The following is a 20,548-nucleotide window of genomic DNA, read 5'->3' as shown; positions in this document are numbered from 1 at the left end:
ACTCGGGAAATTTTTTTAGGCTGGTGCAGCATAAGCCTCTGGCTTCCTTGCACCATATAGCTAATAATAATAATAATAATAATAATAATAATATATAGAGTTGGGTTTGTCCACTAGTGGGAGTGGTGACAACATTGCATTCCCGAGGAACCAGGTTTCTCATGAATTCTCTCCTTTCACTTTACTTACAAAAACCAGACATTACATTTTTCTGGCTTTTACAGAGATTGTGTACTTCTTCTCAAAGTACTATGGCGTAGATATAGGAAAGCACCTGTGGCGGCTTCCACAGAACACTGTTCCACAGAGTAGTTCGTGAATCTGTAGGTTTTTATTGCATGAATAATCACCGGTGGTAATCATATTAAGCATGATTACCATGCGTTAAGATTCTAGTTTGGTTTCGAATTAAAAAAACATTATCTCTAACAACAATTCGAATAATAACTAATAAATTTATGGCCCATTAGACAAAATATGCACACCCGGGGTTCTGCATAGGGAAAACTCAGAGGAAAATTAAAATAATAAATACGAACATTTCCAGGATATTTTGAATTTTAAAATGGTATGGTGAGTATCGTAATCCGTAGTAATTAGTCGCCCCTGTAGATCGTTGCATTCCTTTCGTTTAGAGAGAGATCTAAGTTCGATTCCCGTTTGCGATTGGCGGAATCATGAAACGCTATTGAAATAAACATTGTAGTTAGTCAATCTCAGGCAGCGAGAACTCTCAACTATATATTTTTTTCTTGCGCACAACTTGCAATTCGGGTGTGAATTCATGCACAACCTACAGGCAAAATGATCTAAATACTTTATTATTATATGTCTGATACGGGATTTGGTGGGCAATTTGGAAGGAGTGTCGTGAAATGGGAGATGACTACTACGAACAGAAGTGAATTTACTTCCCTTCCAACCGTTGTGGTCGGTGTAATGATGTCATATCATGATGACTCTAACACGTACTGTGATCTAAATCAAACTTATCTCCTTCAAATATTATACAGTTATCTTATGCAACAGGACCTGGATCGGGAATTGTCAGGATCCCTGCCAAATCAGGATCCCTGTGTAACTGATTTATTTATTTTTCGGCGAAAATTCGCCCTGTTATAATCCTTTGAGTAGCATATATTGTGATTAATTTAGAAAAAGATAACAAAGAACGTCTTTCGTTTTCCAAAACATTTGGTTTGAAGTATGCTAAACAATTTGTGGTATCTTAAAACTGCTAAGAACAATCATTACAATCTATGTTCTCATAGAGTTGTTTCGGTTGTTGAAATAGGGAAAGTTGCCGTCTTCTATCCTTTTGGGGATTTTTAATTTTGTGTTAGAAACGATGTTGCGTATCTTGTAAAGAGTGTTTAAGTTATTATTGTTGCCTTTCTGTGTGGTTTTGTGTGATAATTATGAAACAGTTTTTGTGTTTGATTTTTTCGCAACATTATGTTTAAAGCTCAGTATATAGCCACTGCTTTTTAAGTATCCAGAAATGGTTTCATTTATTCTCTTTTGGACAGAAACTATTGGAAAATACCGAGAGCATAATATTTACCGTATGGTAAAAATAAGTTTTTGCTGCTGAAGCTGGACTTTAGTAGCTTTTAATGAAAATCATACTCATCATGTGACGTTTAAAGTTTAGATTTTGCTTTCGTTGACTGATGTGCAGTAAACACTTGTTAAAACCATGACTGTGGCCGTATATTTCAATGGCCACTTTGAGGGGATGCTCACATCAAGTTCGTTTGTTTTGTAATTTAAGAATGTGGCAAGCCAAACTTTTAGCCATCATAATTTGCACTGGATTTATATTGTTTGTGACATTCTACAGCCGTTTCGAGTCTGAGATTTCGCGTCTAGATGAAGCCAGAAGAAAACTAGGTAAAAAAAAATAAATAAATAAAATAAAATAAATGTATAAACAAGGTGAACCAAAAATCTGCCACTAAGTTCATTGGAAAAGTATAGAAACAATAGAAAACAACCTTTCTTATCTAATGCCCCCCCCCACACATACGCCGAAAAAGTTGGTGCTGATATCCTGATATATATCATATGAAAAATATGAGGATAACCGAATAATAATAAAAACTGTGTTTAGTGCATAAAAGCAAACGGTTTTGTGCATTTTTGCATTGCAAATTCTTCAGTTAGCAACAGCATTAGTAGAGGCATATGATGCAAGAAAGCAAATGAAGCTTGTACAGCATCAGCCAAAAAAAAAAAGGATATCTGTCATATGACAGATATATCATATATATATATATAAGATAGAGATGATGTATATGAGAGATATCAGGATATCATATGATAGATATCAGGGTGTCTATCCATCTATCATTTATTTTTTTTTTTTTAACAATATTAAAAAAATAGCCTGAGCCTTACAGAGGAGAAAAATAACTAATAATAACACATATACATTTACAAACAATAAATAAATAGAGTATAATACAGCATATATTACAGGAAGAGATTTGCATTTATAAAAAAACACAATGAAAAAGATAAGTGATTTTTCTAACATAACCTTTGTCATTTAATTTTATTGTTTAATCTTAATTAAAAATTAACTATGAATGATTAACATTTTTTTGTTATTTTTTTATTTTTATTTACTGATTAATTTATTTTTTATTAATTTTTTTTCTCTTTCTAGAAAAATGTGTGGATTGATTTCCAATCAATCTACATTAAATACCTATATTTTGATTATAAAGTCATATCTGTAGACCAGGATATGAGTTAGGATATGAATATAAAACCTTGTTATTTCTCTTTTAATATTGATACATTCAGATAGAATGTCAATATTAGATTAATTTAACAATCTAGCAGTTCTATTGAAATAGTTAAATTTTAAGTTATTAGTTCTAAATGGCTCTAATTCAGATAGAATGTCAATATTAGATTAATTTAACAATCTAGCAGTTCTATTGAAATAGTTAAATTTTAAGTTATTAGTTCTAAATGGCTCTAATGCAAGCAAATCATGTCTTCTCAAAGCTCTTTGAGTGCAGCTAAAATTGATCAAGCAGAGTAGCTGAGGGGCATCCAATTTTCCAGTCATGAGATGCATAAGGAACTTGCAGTCGGCAACAGTTCTTCTTTGATAAAGTGGTACTATCTCAAAATGAGCACTCCATTCATCATAAGATTTTGCATCAATTTCCAATCTAGACATGTACATTAAAAACTAATTATGGATTTCTAAATATGTTCCAGTTGTTTGATGAGTATTTTAGTATGAGGTTTCCAAATCTGTGAGACATTCAAGTATCGGATTGATAATCCCTGTACATGCAGTTTTTATTAGTTGTATGTTGGAAAAATCGAAACATGCTCTTTTTAGTAATCCAAGAGACTTGGAAGCTTTTGCAGTAATCTTATTGATGTGTGTTTTGGGATTAAAGGTTCAGTTGGCAGAAAACCATATTCCCAAGTCTGAAACCTCTTGTACTCTTTTTATTACCTGATTATCAGTTTTGTAGGGATATTTTATTTTATGTTTTTTGTGATAGTCTGCAATAGAAATATTGCAGCAGTTGTCCAAATTCATTGATAAACCATTATTTGCAATACACAATGTGATAGTGGCTAATTATTCTTCCAATAATTCACAATCTTGAATTGATTTAATCATTTTATATATTTTAAGGTTATCTGTATATTTTTTTCATCTGCATATGTGTACTTATTGAGTACAATCTTGAATGTCATTAATGTATATTGCAAACAATAAAGGAAAAAGAGGAAAATCCTGAGGAAGCCCTTCCCCCTTTGAATAGAAAAAGTGGAGAATAAGTTCCTTCTATAGCGAGGGGAATGCCAGAGGCGTATTCAACTCTGGCAGTAAGCTAGAGGATCTTGTAATAACTGAGAGCAAAATGGAGGAGAAATTGTTGAAGATAAACACAAGAAAGGCACCTGGGGTGGATGGGATCTATCCAGTTATATTAAAGGAGGCAGCAAAGGAAGTAAGCAAACCCTTAGCCATAATTATGAGAGCTTCCTTGGACTCAGGGGAGGTACCCATGGACTGGAGATGTGCAAATGTGACCCCAATTCACAAAGGAGGATCAAAGGCTGACACAAGTAATTATAGACCTCTGAGTTTAACTTCTGTTCCCGGAAAATTAATGGAGGCACTGGTTAAAGAAGCACTGCAGGATCATCTAGACAAGACTTCAGTTATAGCTTGGACACAGCATGGTTTTGTTAAGGGGAAGTCTTGCCTGACCAATTTGATTGGATACTATGATGCAGTCACAAAAGCACTGGATGCAGGGAATAACTTTGATATTATATACTTGGATCTTAGAAAGGCTTTTGATACTGTTGCACATGGAAGACTGCTGCACAAATTGGAGCAGTGTGGCATTGGAGGCAAATTGCTGCTATGGATAAAGGGGTGGTTGAGGGGGAGAAGACAGAGTGGTAATCAATGGACACTGCTCATCGTGAACTAATGTTATTAGTGGAGTCCCTCAGGGTTCAGTATTGGGTCCTTTATTGTTTTCTGTATTTATAAATGATATTAATGATGGTATATCAAGCTTAATGTCCAAGTTTGCAGACGATACGAAGGTTGGCAGGGTTATCAAGGACACTAGTGACACTATGCTGCTGCAACAGTATCTGGAAAGGTTGAGCAGATGGGCTGAGAGGTGGCAAATGAAGTTTAACATTGACAATGTAAAGTACTATGGGAAACAGCAACCCAAGAGCAACGTATCAACTCTGTGGTACTACACTGACAGTGGTAGTACCACAGAGTTGATACGTTGAATGAAAGGGACCTGGGGGTGGTTGTGCAGGCAGATATGAAGTTCTCTGAGCAGTGCAGACGGGCTGCAAGAGTAGCTCATGGTGTATTGTCAATGATACATAGGAATTTTTCTAGCAGGGATAAGGAGGTGATTATTCCCTTGTATAAGGCAATGGTCAGGCCACACCTAGAGTACTGTATACAGGCCTGGAGGCCTCATTTCAAGAAGGATGTAGAGCTGCTGGAATGAGTACAGAGAAGGGCAAGAAGATTAGTGAAACAACAAAGGGGTGCTCTTACGAAGAAAGGCTTAAGTTTTGCAAATTACAGCGTCTGGAGACTAGGCACCAGCGAGGTGATCTGATAGAGGTGTACAAAGCCTTGAATGGTTTGAGCATGCTCAATGCTGATGGGATTCTTCCTCTTGCTCAGAATAATCACCTGAGAGGGCATAAATTCAAATTGAGGAAAGATAGATGTATGGAAATTTGCCTTTAGCCAGCGGGTGGTTGGTAGGTGGAACAGACTTCTGTCCCTTGTCGTGGAAGTTGATAGCCTAAATAAGTTTAAGGCTCAGCTGGGCAGGTATTTCGAATGAACAGAGGGGTGAAGTGGAAGTGGATTTTTTTTTTTTTTTGGCTGATGCTGCATAAGCTTGCTTTCTTGCATCAAATGCCTCTACTAATGCTAATGCTAATTTTAAGAGTTGGCAGTTAATTGATTTCTCTATTACTTTAGAAAGAGTAGAAGTAATTGCAATGGGACGGTAATTGGATGGGAGAGATTTGTCACCCTTTTTATGAACTGGCTGGATATGAGCAAATTTCCTAGCAGAAGGAAAAACACCTTTGGAATAAGGAAAAAAAAATGGCGGCAAAGAACAGGAGTAAGTTCAGGAGCACAGGTTTTGAGAACAAGTGGAGAAATATCATTGGGACCTGGAGCTTTCTTAGCATCAAGATTCGTGAAAATCCTTCTGATATCCTTTTAATGGAAGATCACAGGAGGCATTGAATGGAGCGTGTTGGGAATGGTGGGAGGTGTTTTACCAAGATCATTAATACATGAGTTGGAAGAAAAATGAGATGCTAGCAGGTCAGCTTTATCCTTGGCTGAAGTGACAACAGAACCATCTGGTTTGGACAGAGATGGGAGCAGAGATGGGCAAAAGTTGCTGCCAATAGCTTTGGCAAGAGACCAGAATGCTCGGCTATCATTAGGGCAAGAAGCAAGTTTTCTACTCTTAAGCCTGTTCAAACTCTAGTTTTGACTGATTAATAACTGCTCTACAATTGTTGCGAGATTTGGTGTAGGCAGAAAATGAAACTGAAGAATTAGAAACAAGCCAATTACGATATGCAACGTTCTTCTCCTGAACAGCCCTAGCACATTTATTGGAAAACCAAGGTTTAGATAAAGGACGAGATTTTAAAGTGGAGTGTGGGATAAAGGATTCCGTTCCTGTAAGAATAATTTCACTGACACGATCTGAGCAAACGTTGACATCAGAAGTTTTGAAACAGTAATCCGACCAAGGAAAAGAAGAAAAGAAATCTCGCAGGTCATCCCATTTTGCATTCTTGTAATGCCAAAATTATACGAGGTTGGGAATAGCCATGAGATAATGGCTTCGTTGGAGAAGAGACAATCACCAAGTTGTGATCTGAGGTGCCTAAAGGACCTCTCACTTCAACTGTATACTTAGAAATGTTGTTTATGAGAAAAAGATCAAGCATGTTGGCTGTATGGTTAGGATTGTCCGGTATTCTTGTAGGTAAATGAACAATCTGCACAAGGTCATTAATAATCACAAAAGCCTCATCATCTCGACCAGCTGGGTCGGTATGACTAGAAAACAGAAGCCAGCTGGATTGTGAACATTAAATTCACCAAGGAAAATTACCTTGCTGTTAGGAAAGTTGGAGTGGAGAAAGTCAAGTTGCAAAGAGAGGAAGTCAAAGAGCTCAAGTGATTAATGGAGTTGGGAGAACGGTAGAGACAACAGATGAATTTGACACAGTGAGGTAGAGAGATTTTAAGCCAGAGAAGATCGAAAAGAGGAGATTCCAAATTACCAAGTCTCTGACAGGGAATATCGGAATGGACATATGCACAAGTACCATCTTTGAGGCGAAAGGAATCATATAGTGAATAATTTGGGCAACTGAGATGAGCAGTAGTTGAATCAACCGATAACTGAGATTCTGTCAGAAAAAGTACATGGGGTTTGGCAGACTGTAAGTGGAAATGGACATCGTTGAGATTAGAATTGAGACCACTAACATTTGTGAAATGAATTAGGAAATTTTTGCAACGTATAGAGAAAATTCTGCAAATTCAGATCTTAGCTATATCATTTTCATTATGTGCATTATGCAGTTTTGGAACATTGACTTTATTCTGAATCTTTTTAAATTCTTACTGCAGTTTGGGATTTATAGCTCACTTGAAAATAAAGTCAATGTTGAAAATAATAATTCAGTTCTTGAAACATTGAAAATAATAATTCAGTTCTTGTTTAACATTTATAATTTTTTTTTTTCAGGCTGAATATAGTCTTCTACTTCAATAGAGATAAAAATTATTCAGTTTTGATAGATGGCATATTTTGAGTCCAAGCCTTTTTTTCTGAGATTTTAAACATTAATCATAAATAATGATGCCATGTAAAATGGCAAATCATTTGCGATTAAAATTTGTCATAAAAATATGACTGTGTAAATTGTGTAGACTTTAAATGGTACAAAACATATACGTACCAACACAAATAGTGTTTTTGACTATATGAAACATAACAGGTAAAGAAGTTTTGAATAATCAGTGTTGCAGTGTACTAGTGTCATTGTGTCTATTACTTAAGCTTCAGGTTCCACAATGACTGCTTCATTGTTTATAGAATGGCATTTGTTAAAATTATATAGTGGAAGTCACTACAGATTTATTAACTTTTGGTTAGACAGTCACATATGGTTGTTAGTTCTTATCAACTTACCTTTTCCTTTAATGTTTAGTGTAGTTCTTGTGGAAAAACTTATTGGTCCATATTTTTTTTACTAGCAAGTCTTTCAGGAATGGCAAACCTATATTTTCTGTGGAACAATTTGTGGAAACTATTGGAAGAGCCATTCCTTGAAAATTGGCAGAGGATGGTTTATTTGTTTTATGCATGACAGTGCACCAGTCCACTTTTCCTGTTATGTTTCTTACTTTTTAAATACAGAGCAAAATAACCAGTGGATTGGTTAAAATAGCTGTAAGGGGGACACCATGATCATCTAACCTCACACATATAGATTACTTTGTGTGTGTGTTTTCGTGTGTGTGGTCACATGAAAACCCTATTTATTCACTACATATTATCATGCAAGACGAACTGAGAAATTCATTTTTGGAAGCTGTTGAAACCATTGAGACTAGTCTTGAAACAATAAGACATGCCAGGAAATTGTGTTCAATGCAACATTTGCCACACTGAATGTCACATTGAACAAAATGGAAGTTACTTTGAATCGCTGCTTTTGTTGTTTTCCTTTTAGTAGTTTATTTCAGTTTCTTTTTTTGTTTTGTAATTTATGATTAATTTAATATCTAGGAAATAGACTTTTCAGATGTATGTTTATTGGAATTTTTTTTCTTATCTTTGACTGTAGAATATGCTCTTACATTTGTTCATGGAAATTTTGAAACATCCATAAAGGATGTTTTTGTGTTTTAAATTTGTATATTTCTGTGTTTATGCATGTGGACACGCTTTCCTTTGCTATATTTTCCGTCCTATATAGTTAACTTGCCATGTTGCAATTTTTTTATATATGTAGTGGATCTCCTTATTTATTTAATGGGGACTGACAAAAAAAAAAAAAAAAACTAAATTTCAGGAAATGAAAAAATAACATTGATTTTTATTTTAATTGCTTTCATATTTTGAAAATAATCAAGACTGAAAACAATATTGGTTGAACAAAACTGTGAAATTTGTCTGTGCCTGCAAAAATTTTGAAAAATCAGCAAAAAAAAAAAAATTCAAAATTGTTAATATTTTTGATGCCACTTATAATTTCAATCTTTAGGAAGACAACAACTCTGAGAAATCCATATTCTGTATTAAAAACATTTCTTTTTTTTTTCTGAAAATTAAAACTCACTTTAGACCTGTCAGAGAGCGATTGCAAATTTAAAAACTGCACCCTTCAACCTACACTTTGATTTGAGGAGCTTGTCACATACAGCAGCAATCACTACATGAAACAAGAATTACATGATGCTTCAATATCACGAAACCAGAGAGCATTACCAAATGGAGGAACGTGCACAACAGTAAAGTGAAATTACTATCAATATCTCTTCATACACATGCCAATCAATACGTGCATATAATTAGTTTTAACCTAATCATGAATTTCTACTAATTTTGGAATAATTAATAAACATTTCTAGAATTTTCTGTGACCTCATTCAAAGAAACCATTTTCAACAACAGGTATTAGGAGTTTCAGCTGTGCAGATGGAGTAGATGAAGCATAAATCACTATTAGTCACATGGGGTTGAATCAACCCTGCATGACAAATACAAATACAGTGTAGTCATAACTATAATGTGTGTCTGTAGCCTAATCATGGCCTTCCTTAATGGTACACACATTATGAAGGAGGAATTTATTCTGACTATTTTATTTATGAAAGGTTTGCCAAATGTAAGAAAGTGTTAAGTCATTTTTTTGCTTATGCTGAAATTTGTTTTATTTTAATTTTGGATTTTAAAATAAAATACATGCAGGCTAATTAAAATCTGTGGGGGGGGGGGGGAACTATACACTTAAATGAAGTCTGATGTTTGCTTTTGCCTTTGTCTTTTTCTTATATTGTGTACCAGTATTTCAACTTGGTACATGTAATAAAAAACTTCATGGAAATATAGTTCTCTGGGTTTCAGTATTATACAATGTGTCCTCATATGATGGAACTGCAGAAATAATTATCTTGCCTTCCTTACTGTTTTCCTTGTGCTTATCCAACACATTGATCAGTTGTCTGTATGTGGCAGTTAGATACATTTGGAATCTAAATTAACAAAAACTGAAAGTGCTCTACTGTGTACTCAGTCATCACCTTCTTGCATTGTCATTAGGTTATTAGGTAGCACTGTGTGTGCACCATTCACCACTCACAATATTCACCAGGCCACTTAATGAATGTTGTGAGAGTTTTTTATTTGCATTTTATTTCTTGAATTCTGTTTAATGTGGTCATTTCTTTGATATTTGTAGAAATAAATTCAGCTTTTACAACGCAGTTTTTAATAGTAGATTATTTTACTTCATTCCACACTCGAAGTAAAATGCAGTGCATTCAGCACGCTTAACTTTTTTTTTTTTTTTTTTTTTTTTGTGTCATAAACAATCAGAGAAACAACTTTTTATGTTATTAGTTGTTTATAATTTCTTTGAAACTGTGGATTATCCTTAAATGCAGCAAAACTCACTCACAGTTTGCATGAAAAACTGGAATGTGATATGACAATCTGTAAATGAACATTTGGTGGGTGTATAGAGCACCAATCCAAAACAAACATATTTTCCTTTTTTGTTGGCTAAATTTAGTGCCTAGAGTTTGATCCTTAAAAATCTTTGAATTAGCTGTATTAAAAAACATGGTGCCTGATAGACACTGTTTTTTAATTTTTTTTTTTTTTTTTTTTTACATTTGGGAATAAAACCAAATCTGTCTTTTTTACCTTTTGCCACCTGTACTCTGATACAGTATGTAACAGAATATTTCATTTAAATTTACTTGTTATGATACACTGTGTTTGTTAGATACACCCATGTTATGGTAGTTTGTCTTTTTGAAATATGCCACATGACTGAATGTATTTTATTTTTATTATTGCTGGGAGTATAAAACAGTGTTCTTTCAGCAACCATAATTTTTCCCTCCAAACATCCTTTGGGGGGTGAAAAGCATCAGTGCAGATGTGTTATCCATAATTCATAGTTCTTGCATCCTGAAGGGTGATTGAGGTTTGAATTATCACTACTATATCTGCAGCAGTGGCACCTCCGTAGCCAGGTGGGCAGGAGCAGCAGTGCATAGCACATGCTTTTTGATTAGACCAGGGTTCAAACCCGTGACCACCAAATATGGAGGATGCAAAAAGGTCAGGGAATGACCACTGCATATCCCTGGAGCAATATGGCCTTAGTTGCTAATGCTCATAAAAACCAAATAACAACAACATAACATCTGCAGCAATGGCATGTGAAGTTTTTACTCATTGCATGCATTTTTCCCAAAAATTGCCCCTTTTTTAAATTTTTTTTTTCAAGAGGAACTTTCTCAATCAAAAGCTTGAAGTTAAGCAGTGGGGAGGGGGCATGTAATAGAAGATGATTGAAAAACATGTATAGCTCCAAGAAGTTTCATACAACAAAAAGTATAATAAATTATGTAAATCCTAATTAATAAACACCATTTTCAGTTCAACAAAAAAGCTAAAAACTCAATTTTTATAAAAAAAATCTGCAGTTATCAGGTACCGTGCAGGAGTGTGAGCAGTTAAGGATTAAAATGGCATTGATATTGAGATTTTAGGTTTTACCAGATCATTTTTTGATTCAATGGAAAATGTCCACTCCTTCCCCTTGCTTTTCCATCTTCTAATACAGTAGGGTCTTAAAGTTATATGAACTCAGAGTATGCAGCCTTGCTTATGTGCAACTGACCCCTGGTGCTATATACATTCATTCATGTTCGTTTGTTCATATATGTTCATTCATTTTATGATGACAGTGTGATGCGAAAAGGAAAGGTCAACATCATAGCAGATGCACAGTATCAGCTCTTTATTTGGATGAGTAAGAATTCTGTATTTGAACTAGATGATAACTAATGGATTAATAACGTGTGTCTGTAGTGTAATAATGTGTGTCTGTAGCCTAATCATGGCCTTCCTTAATGGTACACACTTTGAAGGAGGAATTTATCCTGACTGTATTTTATTTAGGAACATTCAGTTTACAAAAATAGTTTATATATACATATACATGGTTTATAGGAGTTAACCTAGTTTTACCATAGTACAATAGTTTTCTATGAGGGAGCCCAACTTAAATGAATTCCTACTTACATGCGGGGTACCAGGAACCTAACCCTTGCACTTTAAGTATATAAGGATTAGGTTCCTGTATAAGTTTTAAAATACCTGGGGTAAATTGTATTTGTTTTACAAAGTGACAAAAAGTGTAATAACACAAGGACAACAGGCTCAGCTTCAATACATTACTAACATATGCTTGGAGTGAAGACACTACATTCAAGATGATATAATCACTGAAATGTGATACATAGAGGGTTGCTAGAAAGTCACTTAAAGAATTCCAGGCTGTTTCAGTTAAAAAACAAGTTTTACTTGCCACTTTGAAATTTAAAATACAGTGGATTCAGGTTATTTGGGGCAAATCTTAAAAAACAGAAACCAATCGAGAAAATAGCCAGGGTTACTTCTCTTATTGGGACAGCATGCCATTTAATCGGGATAGGAGACCGCAGCACTGGAGATTACCCTACGATTGTCTCCGATGGTACCATGTGGTTCGGTCGAAATTCTGAGGGTCACAACCATAAAACAATAAAAACAATTAGGTAGCAGTCACCTGTTTATTGGGCTTTTCTGTTAGTGAAATCTATCATAAACGGATAGTAAACTTGATCTTATTAAATTTGCGGTAATACTGACAGCTGAAATTCTGTGGGTTATTATGGTGAAAGGTTCATCAGCATGTTCGGGAGGCAACTAGAGGGAGTAATACTCTTGATTTGATTATCAGCAGTGATTCTTCATGCATTAAGAATCTGCAGATAAATGAACCACTAGGTGGCAGTGATCACAGTGTGCTGAAGTGGGATTTACTGAAAGAGGTAACTACCATTAGGGGTAAAGGGAAGGGTTATTGCTTCCGTAAAGGCGACTACGATGGACTGAGACAGTATTTAAATTCTATACAGTGGGACCAACTGATGATGTTACCAACAGCAAATTCAAAATGGGAAGCATTCAAAGAACTTATCTTGGAAGCTACTAGGCTTTACATACCAACTAAGAAATATTGTTCAAGGTTTAGGCCAAAATGGATGTCAGATGAACTAATGAGGCATATGGCAGAGAAGAAAAATGCATGGGATACTTACAAATTAACACATGACACAGAAGCCTATGATAGATACAAGTTGATATGCAACCAAGTTACAAAGGAGGTTAGGCAGGCGAAGGCAGATTACGAGAAATCCTTGGCAAGGGATGCAAAGAAAAACAGCAAAGAGTTCTTTACTTATGTAAACTCTAGAAGGAAAGGGATGAATCAGATTGGTCCACTTGATATTGATGGGTCAAGTGTTGATGATCCTGCTCAGGTGGCTAACAAACTAAATGAATATTTTGCATCGACATTCACACATGAGGAGTTATTCAGCGAGGGGAATGCCAGAGGTGTATTCAACTCTAGCAGTAAGTTACAGAATCTTGAAATAACTGGGAGTAAAGTGGAGGAGAAACTGTTGAAGATAAACACAAGAAAGGCACCCGGGGTGGATGGGATCTATCCAGTTATATTAAAGGAGGCAGCAAAGGAAGTAAGCAAACCCTTAGCCATAATTATGAGAGCTTCCTTGGACTCAGGGGAGGTACCCATAGACTGGAAATGTGCAAATGTGACCCCAATTCACAAAGGAGGATCAAAGGCTGACACAAGTAATTATAGACCTGTGAGCTTACCTTCTGTTCCAGGAAAATTAATGGAGGCACTGGTTAAAGACGCACTGCAGGATCATTTAGACAAGACTTCAGTTATAGCTCAGACACAGCATGGTTTTGTTAAGGGGAAGTCTTGCCTGACCAACTTGATTGGATACTATGATGCAGTCACAAAAGAACTGGATGCAGGGAATAACTTTGATATTATATACTTGGATCTTAGAAAGGCTTTTGATACTGTTGCACATGGAAGACTGCTACACAAATTGGAGCAGTGTGACATTGGAGGCAAATTGCTGCTATGGATAAAGGGGTGGTTGAGGGGGAGAAGACAGAGAGTGGTAATCAATGGACACTGCTCATCGTGGACTGATGTTATTAGTGGAGTCCCTCAGGGCTCAGTGTTGGGTCCATTATTGTTTTCTGTATTTATAAATGATATTGATGATGGTATATCGGGATTAATGTCCAAGTTTGCAGACGATACAAAGGTTGGCAGGGTTGTCAAGGACACTACTGACACTATGCTGCTGCAACAGGATCTGGAAAGGTTGAGCAGATGGGCTGAGAGGTGGCAAATGAAGTTTAACATTGACAAATGTAAAGTACTACACATGGGAAACAGCAACCCCAGAGCAACGTATCAACTCTGTGGTACAACACTGACAGTGGTAGAGAATGAAAGGGACTTGGGGGTGGTTGTGCAGGCAGATATGAAGTTCTCTGAGCAGTGCAGACGGGCTGCAAGAGTAGCTCAAGGAGTATTGTCAATGATATACAGGAATTTTTCCAGCAGGGATAAGGAGGTGATTATTCCATTGTATAAGGCGATGGTCAGGCCACACCTAGAGTACTGTATACAGGTCTGGAGGCCTCATTTCAAGAAGGATGTAGAGCTGCTGGAACGAGTACAGAGATGGGCAACAAGATTAGTGAATGGAACAAAGGGGTGCTCTTACGAAGAAAGGCTTAAGTTTTGCAAATTATAGTGTCTGGAGACTAGGCACCAGCGAGGTGATCTGATAGAGGTGTATAAAGCCTTGAATGGTTTAAGCATGCTCAATGCTGATGGGATTCTTCCTCTAGCTCAGAATAATCACCTGAGAGGGCATAAATTCAAATTGAGGAAAGACAGATGTAGGATAGACGTGCGGAAATTTGTCTTTAGCCAGCGGGTGGTTGGTTGGTGGAACAGACTTCCATCCCTTGTGGTGGAGGTTGATAGCCTAAATAAGTTTAAGGCTCAGCTGGACAGGTATTTTGAACGAACAGAGGGGTGAAGTGGAAGTGGTTTTTTTTTTTTTTTTTTTTTGGCTGATGCTGCATAAGCTTGCTTTCTTGCATCAAATGCCTCTACTAATGCTAATGCTAATGTGTTTACACTTCCATGGAATCTTCAATCTTATAAAAAAAATTAATTTTCAGAATCTTATCTTCATTCCTATTTTTTAAAGCTTCGTAACTTGTTACTCCGTTCTCACTTGTGCATATCATGTTAATTGCAATTTGTGTGTGCCGTGTTCTTTGTTATTGATTGCTTATCTTTTTACTGTTTTAAATTTTAACCCCCACCCACAAATGTCAGTGAACAGAAATGTCAACTAGTTCGCATGTACATATTACAGTACGTATTAATTATTCCGATTATCACGTATCATTTAATTTTTTAATTGGTAAGGTAATAAAGGGTAAATTTGTGCCTAATATATCTTTGCTTTTATAGCCTGTGGATAATATTCCTCCTATTTTCGCAAATTAGAATCACTGTTTAATAGAATTAAAATTCAATTCACAATGACTGACGATTACTGCACATCGTATAGTGAACAGTACTTTACTATGGTGACTCCATTGTAATGTGATTTGATTGTACAGTGTACCAATTGTAAAGGGAGGGTTCATTGTATTTTTAACTATTAACGTGAAACTTTGGATAATTGGGGCAGCCGCTTAATCAGGCCAAAATGCACTAGTCCAGATGTGTCCCAAATAACTGGAATGGACTGTACTTTGTTTAACACAAAGCGTAATGACAGATTTTCAAAGGCATCTTTTAGCATTAGCAAGGGCACATGATGCAAGAAAGCAAGCTTATATAGCATCAGCAAAAAAAAAAAAAACCACACGCTCTTTTCATTTCACCCATTCACTCACTCCAAATGTTTGTCCAGTTCTGCCTTGAATCTGTTTAAGTAACTTCTACAACAATAGACGGAAGTTTGTTCCAGCAATCAACCACCCATTGGCTAAAGGCAAACTTCCGCACATCTTTCCTACAACTGTCTTTCCTCAATTTCAATTTATGCCCTCTCAGGCGATTATTCTGAGCAAGAGGAAGAATCCCATCAGCATTGAGCATGCTCAAACCATTCAAGGCTTTATACACCTCAATCAGATCACCTCGCAGGTGCCTAGTCTCCAGACACTGTAATTTGCAAAACTTAAGCCTTTCTTCATTAGCACCCCCTTGTTCCATTCACTAATCTTGTTGCCCTTCTCTGTACTCATTCCAGCAGCTCTACATTCTCCTTGAAATGAGGCCTCCAGACATGTATACAGTACTCAAGGTGTGGCCTGACCATTGCCTTGTACAAGGGAATAATCACCTCCTTATCCCTGCTAGAAAAATTCCTGTATATCATTGACAAGACACCATGAGCTACTCTTTCAGACCATCTGCATTGCTCAGAAAACTTCATATCTGCCTGCACAATTACCCCAGCTACTTTTCACTCTCTACTGCTGTCAGTGTAGTATCACACAGTTGATACATTATTCTGGGGTTACTGCTTCCCATATGCAGTACTTTACATTTGTCAATGTTAAACTTCAGTTGCCACCTCTCAGCCCATCTGCTCAACTTTTCTTGATCTTGTTGCAGCAGCATACTGTCATTATTATCATTAACAACCCTGCTGACCTTTGTATCGTCTGCAAATTTGGACATTAACCTTCATATACCATCATCAGTATCATTAATGAATACAGAAAACAACAGTGGACCCAACACTGAACCCTGGGGGACTGTACTAATAACATTAGTCCACGAAGAGCAGTTACCACTCTCTGTCTTTTCCCCTTCAACCATCCCTTTATCCATAGCAGCAATATGCCTCCAATGCGACACAGGCTCCGTAGCCAGGTGGGAAGGAGCAGCAGTGATAGCACTGCTTCTTGATTAGACCGGGGTTCGAGCCCGTCACCACCAAATACGGAGGATGCGCAAAGGTCAGGGAATGACCACCGCATATCCCGGAGCAATATGGCCTTAGTTGCTAATGCTCCTAAAAACCAAATAACAAACAACAACAACAAACAAACCAATGCGACACTGCTACAATTTGTGCAGTAGTCTTTCATGTACAACAGTATCAAAAGCCTCTCTAAGATCCAAATATATGATATCAAAATTATTCTTTGCATCCAGTTCCTTTGTGACTACACCATATTATGCAATCGAATTGGTCAGACAAGACCTCCCTTAACCAACCCGTGCTGTGTCCAAAATATAACTGAAGTCTTGTCTAGATGATCCTGCAATGCTTCTTTAACCAGTGCCTCCATTAATTTTCCTGGAACAGAAGTTAAACTAACAGGTCTGTAATTACCTATGTCTCCCTTTGATCGTCCTTTGTAGATTGGGGTAACATTTGCACATTTCCAGTCCATGGGTACCTCCCCCGAGTCCAAAGAAGCTCTCATAATTATATCTAAGGGTTTGCTTACTTCGTTTGCTGCCTCCTTTAATATAACTGGATAGATTCCATCCACCCCAGATGCCTCATGTTTGTCTTCAACAATTTCTTCTCCACTTTACTCTCAGTTATTACAAGATTATCTTGCTTACTGCCAGAGTTTAATACACTTCTGGCTTCCCCTCCCTGAATTTAATATGAAAAGTATACATAGAAATGATAGGAAAATAAATGGCACCAAAATAAAATGTCATAAATAGCAGGAAATACCAATAACAATAAACATTGGGTTTCACAATATGTATACAAGGGACGAGCAGAAAGTAAGAATGCATGGATCCATGTTGCAAAAGTCAAACTTTATTTGAAATAAATATATTTCATATCTATTATAATGTGGTGAGACTGTTTTTCCACCATGGCAGGCAAGTGTTTTTTTTTTTTTTTTTTTTTACGAAAACCCCCAACATGAAAGGCAATAGAATCTATAGTGCTAGTACCACACGTGGATTGAGGGTTGAGAAGATGAAAGAAGATACTTGTTGACATTAGACTTGAATTTCTGAAGATTGTAATTTTCAGGAAATATGTGTGAAAGGAAGTTGTTCTAGAAAACAGAGGTTGAAGGAATAAACAAAGAAGAAGAAAAGTTGGTTCTGTGAGTTTGAAGTTGGACACTAAAAGGATGCTGATTACTTGTGGCAGTGTTCAGATTGGTTTGGAAGAGAGAGAGAGAGAGGGAATTATAGAAGCCAATTGAGAAATGACCAGTGCCCATGGAAGTAACTACAGAAAAGGCATGCAGCAGAAACAGAATGTGTATGAGACAGAGAGTGGGGAGATTTTGAGATGGGTCATTAATTAACCTGAGTGCCGTATTTGAATACATAGAAGCTTGAGAGAGGTTATAAAGACATTGCCCCAGATATGGGAACAATATTCCATGGTAGTGCAGATTTGAGATTTGTACAGAGCGAGTAGCTGTTTAGAAGAAAAGTAACAATGAGAGCGAAAGAAAAAACCAAGTTTCTTAGATGCAGAGGAAGCAATTTTGTGATGTGCTTGTGCCAAGAGAGATTAAAGTCAGGGTAATCCCTAATAGTGCTATGTGATCTTGTCTAGAAATCTGAGTGTCATCAAAGATAAGCATAGGAACAAAAGAATCCTTTTTTGTGAGATATAAGGCAGACTGTTTTATAAGGTTTGAAATTAATTATCACTGCCCTACTGGTGAATTGCCTGGATATCAGCATTTAAGGTATTAGATATTTGAGAAATTGAAACTGTTTGTGAATGTCAAGATTTTTCAAACTGGGAGGTGGAATACAATGTGCTATCATTTGCAAAACTATGGATAAAATTTCCAGTTAATGGAAGGTCATTAATACAGAAGAGGAAAAGAGTGGGAAAAGAACTGAACCTTTTGGAACACCAGAAGTGGTGGAGAACTTAGAAGGCAGCAAGCCATCTACAATATCTGCACTGAGGGGTCGGCCCCGGGTGCCAAGCTATATTCTTGCGATTCATAAAGTGCTCTTGATAAGCGATTGAAATTATATTTTACGTTCACATTTCTTTAAACAGTCTTACTTTAAAAACAGTTCTATACTTGAAAAGTAACAAGTAGAACACAGAAAGGAAATACACCTTTCTTTACATTTTCCTCTATTTATATTTTTACTAATTAACTAACACTTCAACCGCTTGGCCTCCGAGCGGCACTGCTCCTGCCTCCCTGTGGCGGGGCCGGTAACCTGGGGGAAAAGTTATCCTCTGGGGCGAAAAGGAGTAATGATGGATATAAATGACTATCCACCACTAGAGCCTTCAAATTCAAGGCCAGACAAACCAAATGATGATGACCTAAACCAACCAAAAAGGCTCCGAAGAGAAGTGCAGAGCAATGAGATGCCAAACTTCCTTGTAATACATTTGCTCTCCAACCAGCCTGTCGGCAAATTATCACCATTTGTCATCCAAAGATTTTTGGAATCCATTGCTGGTACACAAAAATGGTTAAACGACTGCAATCCGGAGACCTCCTAATCGAAACAGCCTTCTCAAAACATCAGAGTGGCTGCTTAAAACAACAACTTTTGCTGGGCTACACGTATCTATCACTCCCCACAATACGTTAAACTCGTCAAAAGGTGTCATCACAGAGTGGGACCTGATTACAGTATCTGAAGAGGAATTAGTACAGGAACTGGGCAATCAAAAAGTAATTAGTGCAAAACGTATAAAGACCAAAAAAGATGGAAATCTTGTTCCAACACGATCCATAATTTTAACATTCAGCACCCCAGATTTGCCATCCTCAGTAAAAGCTGACTATTTAAACTGCTGAATACGGCCTTACATACCTAATCCCCTACGTTGCTTTAAATGCCAAAAATATGGACACTCGCAATAAGCATGTAGAGGTGATGCCATTTGTCCAATTTGTGGTTCCAAGGAGCATACACAAACAGACTGTTCAGCCTAAGTCCCAATTGCAAAGAAAGTCACCCAGCCTTTTCCAAATCTTGTGAAATGTGGAAAACAGGGAAGAAAATCCAAAAATATAAAATAGAGCACAAAGTTACGTACCCGAGGCACGCAGACACGTTATGTCGACCATGCCCAGTCGTTCATATGCATCTCACACTCGAAGCTTTAATTCAACAGCAGCTCAAACAGATGTATCAATACCTCCCGGCACATCTCTAGCTAACTGGGTTAAAAACACATTATCAAACCCTGTAAAAGACACACATCAAATTAAAATCAGTGGATCGACCAACACTCCAATCAGTATCCCAGTTGAGACTCGGACAGTCCTGCATGACAAAGAAAAACTACTAAACACAACAATAAACCTGAATCATCCACTGATAGTATGGAAGTAGATGTAAACCCAGATCATGAAGAACCATTACTAGAACTTCATGCAAACGATACTATGGACACCGGACGCCCTACCTTCCCGAAAAGAGACCGAAAAAAATCCTCCTCAAACAAAAAACAGTCAGATGAATCATCCTCAACTAAACCAAAATGAACCACAGCATCTTACAATGGAATTGCAGAAGCTTCGTTCCAACACAGACGATATTCAATCCCTAATTAACCAATATGCTCCGGTTGCCTTTTGTTTACAGGAAACTTATCTAACCACACAAATTTCTCCTTCGATAAAGAACTATCGCATTTATCGAAGAGATCGAAATACCGCTAACGCTGCCCATGGTGGTGTGGCAATCCTAGTAAATTCAAAGATCCCAACTAAACATATCCCACTCCAAACTAAAATAAAAGCAGTTGCTGTTCGTATAATTCTCCATA

At 36.8% G+C, this 20,548-nt stretch overlaps 1 protein-coding gene across 1 annotated transcript in view; it reads left to right on the top strand.

Annotated features, from left to right (window-relative positions):
- Nucleotides 1–1,370: 1,370 nt before the first annotated feature.
- LOC150087901 (heparan sulfate 2-O-sulfotransferase 1-like) overlaps nucleotides 1,371–20,548 on the top strand; it is a 127,934-nt gene continuing 108,756 nt past the window's right edge. Inside the window, exon 1 of the mRNA XM_090370501.1 lies at nucleotides 1,371–1,893. Coding sequence (XP_090226627.1) covers nucleotides 1,722–1,893 — 172 coding nt within the window. The 5' untranslated portion in view covers nucleotides 1,371–1,721. The remainder of the gene's footprint in view (nucleotides 1,894–20,548) is intronic.

Source organism: Mastigoproctus giganteus, chromosome 3 (assembly GCF_048544385.1).
Source record: "Mastigoproctus giganteus isolate SK-2022 chromosome 3, ASM4854438v1, whole genome shotgun sequence".
NCBI lineage: Eukaryota > Metazoa > Arthropoda > Arachnida > Uropygi > Thelyphonidae > Mastigoproctus > Mastigoproctus giganteus.
This window is presented reverse-complemented; position numbering and strand designations above follow the sequence as displayed.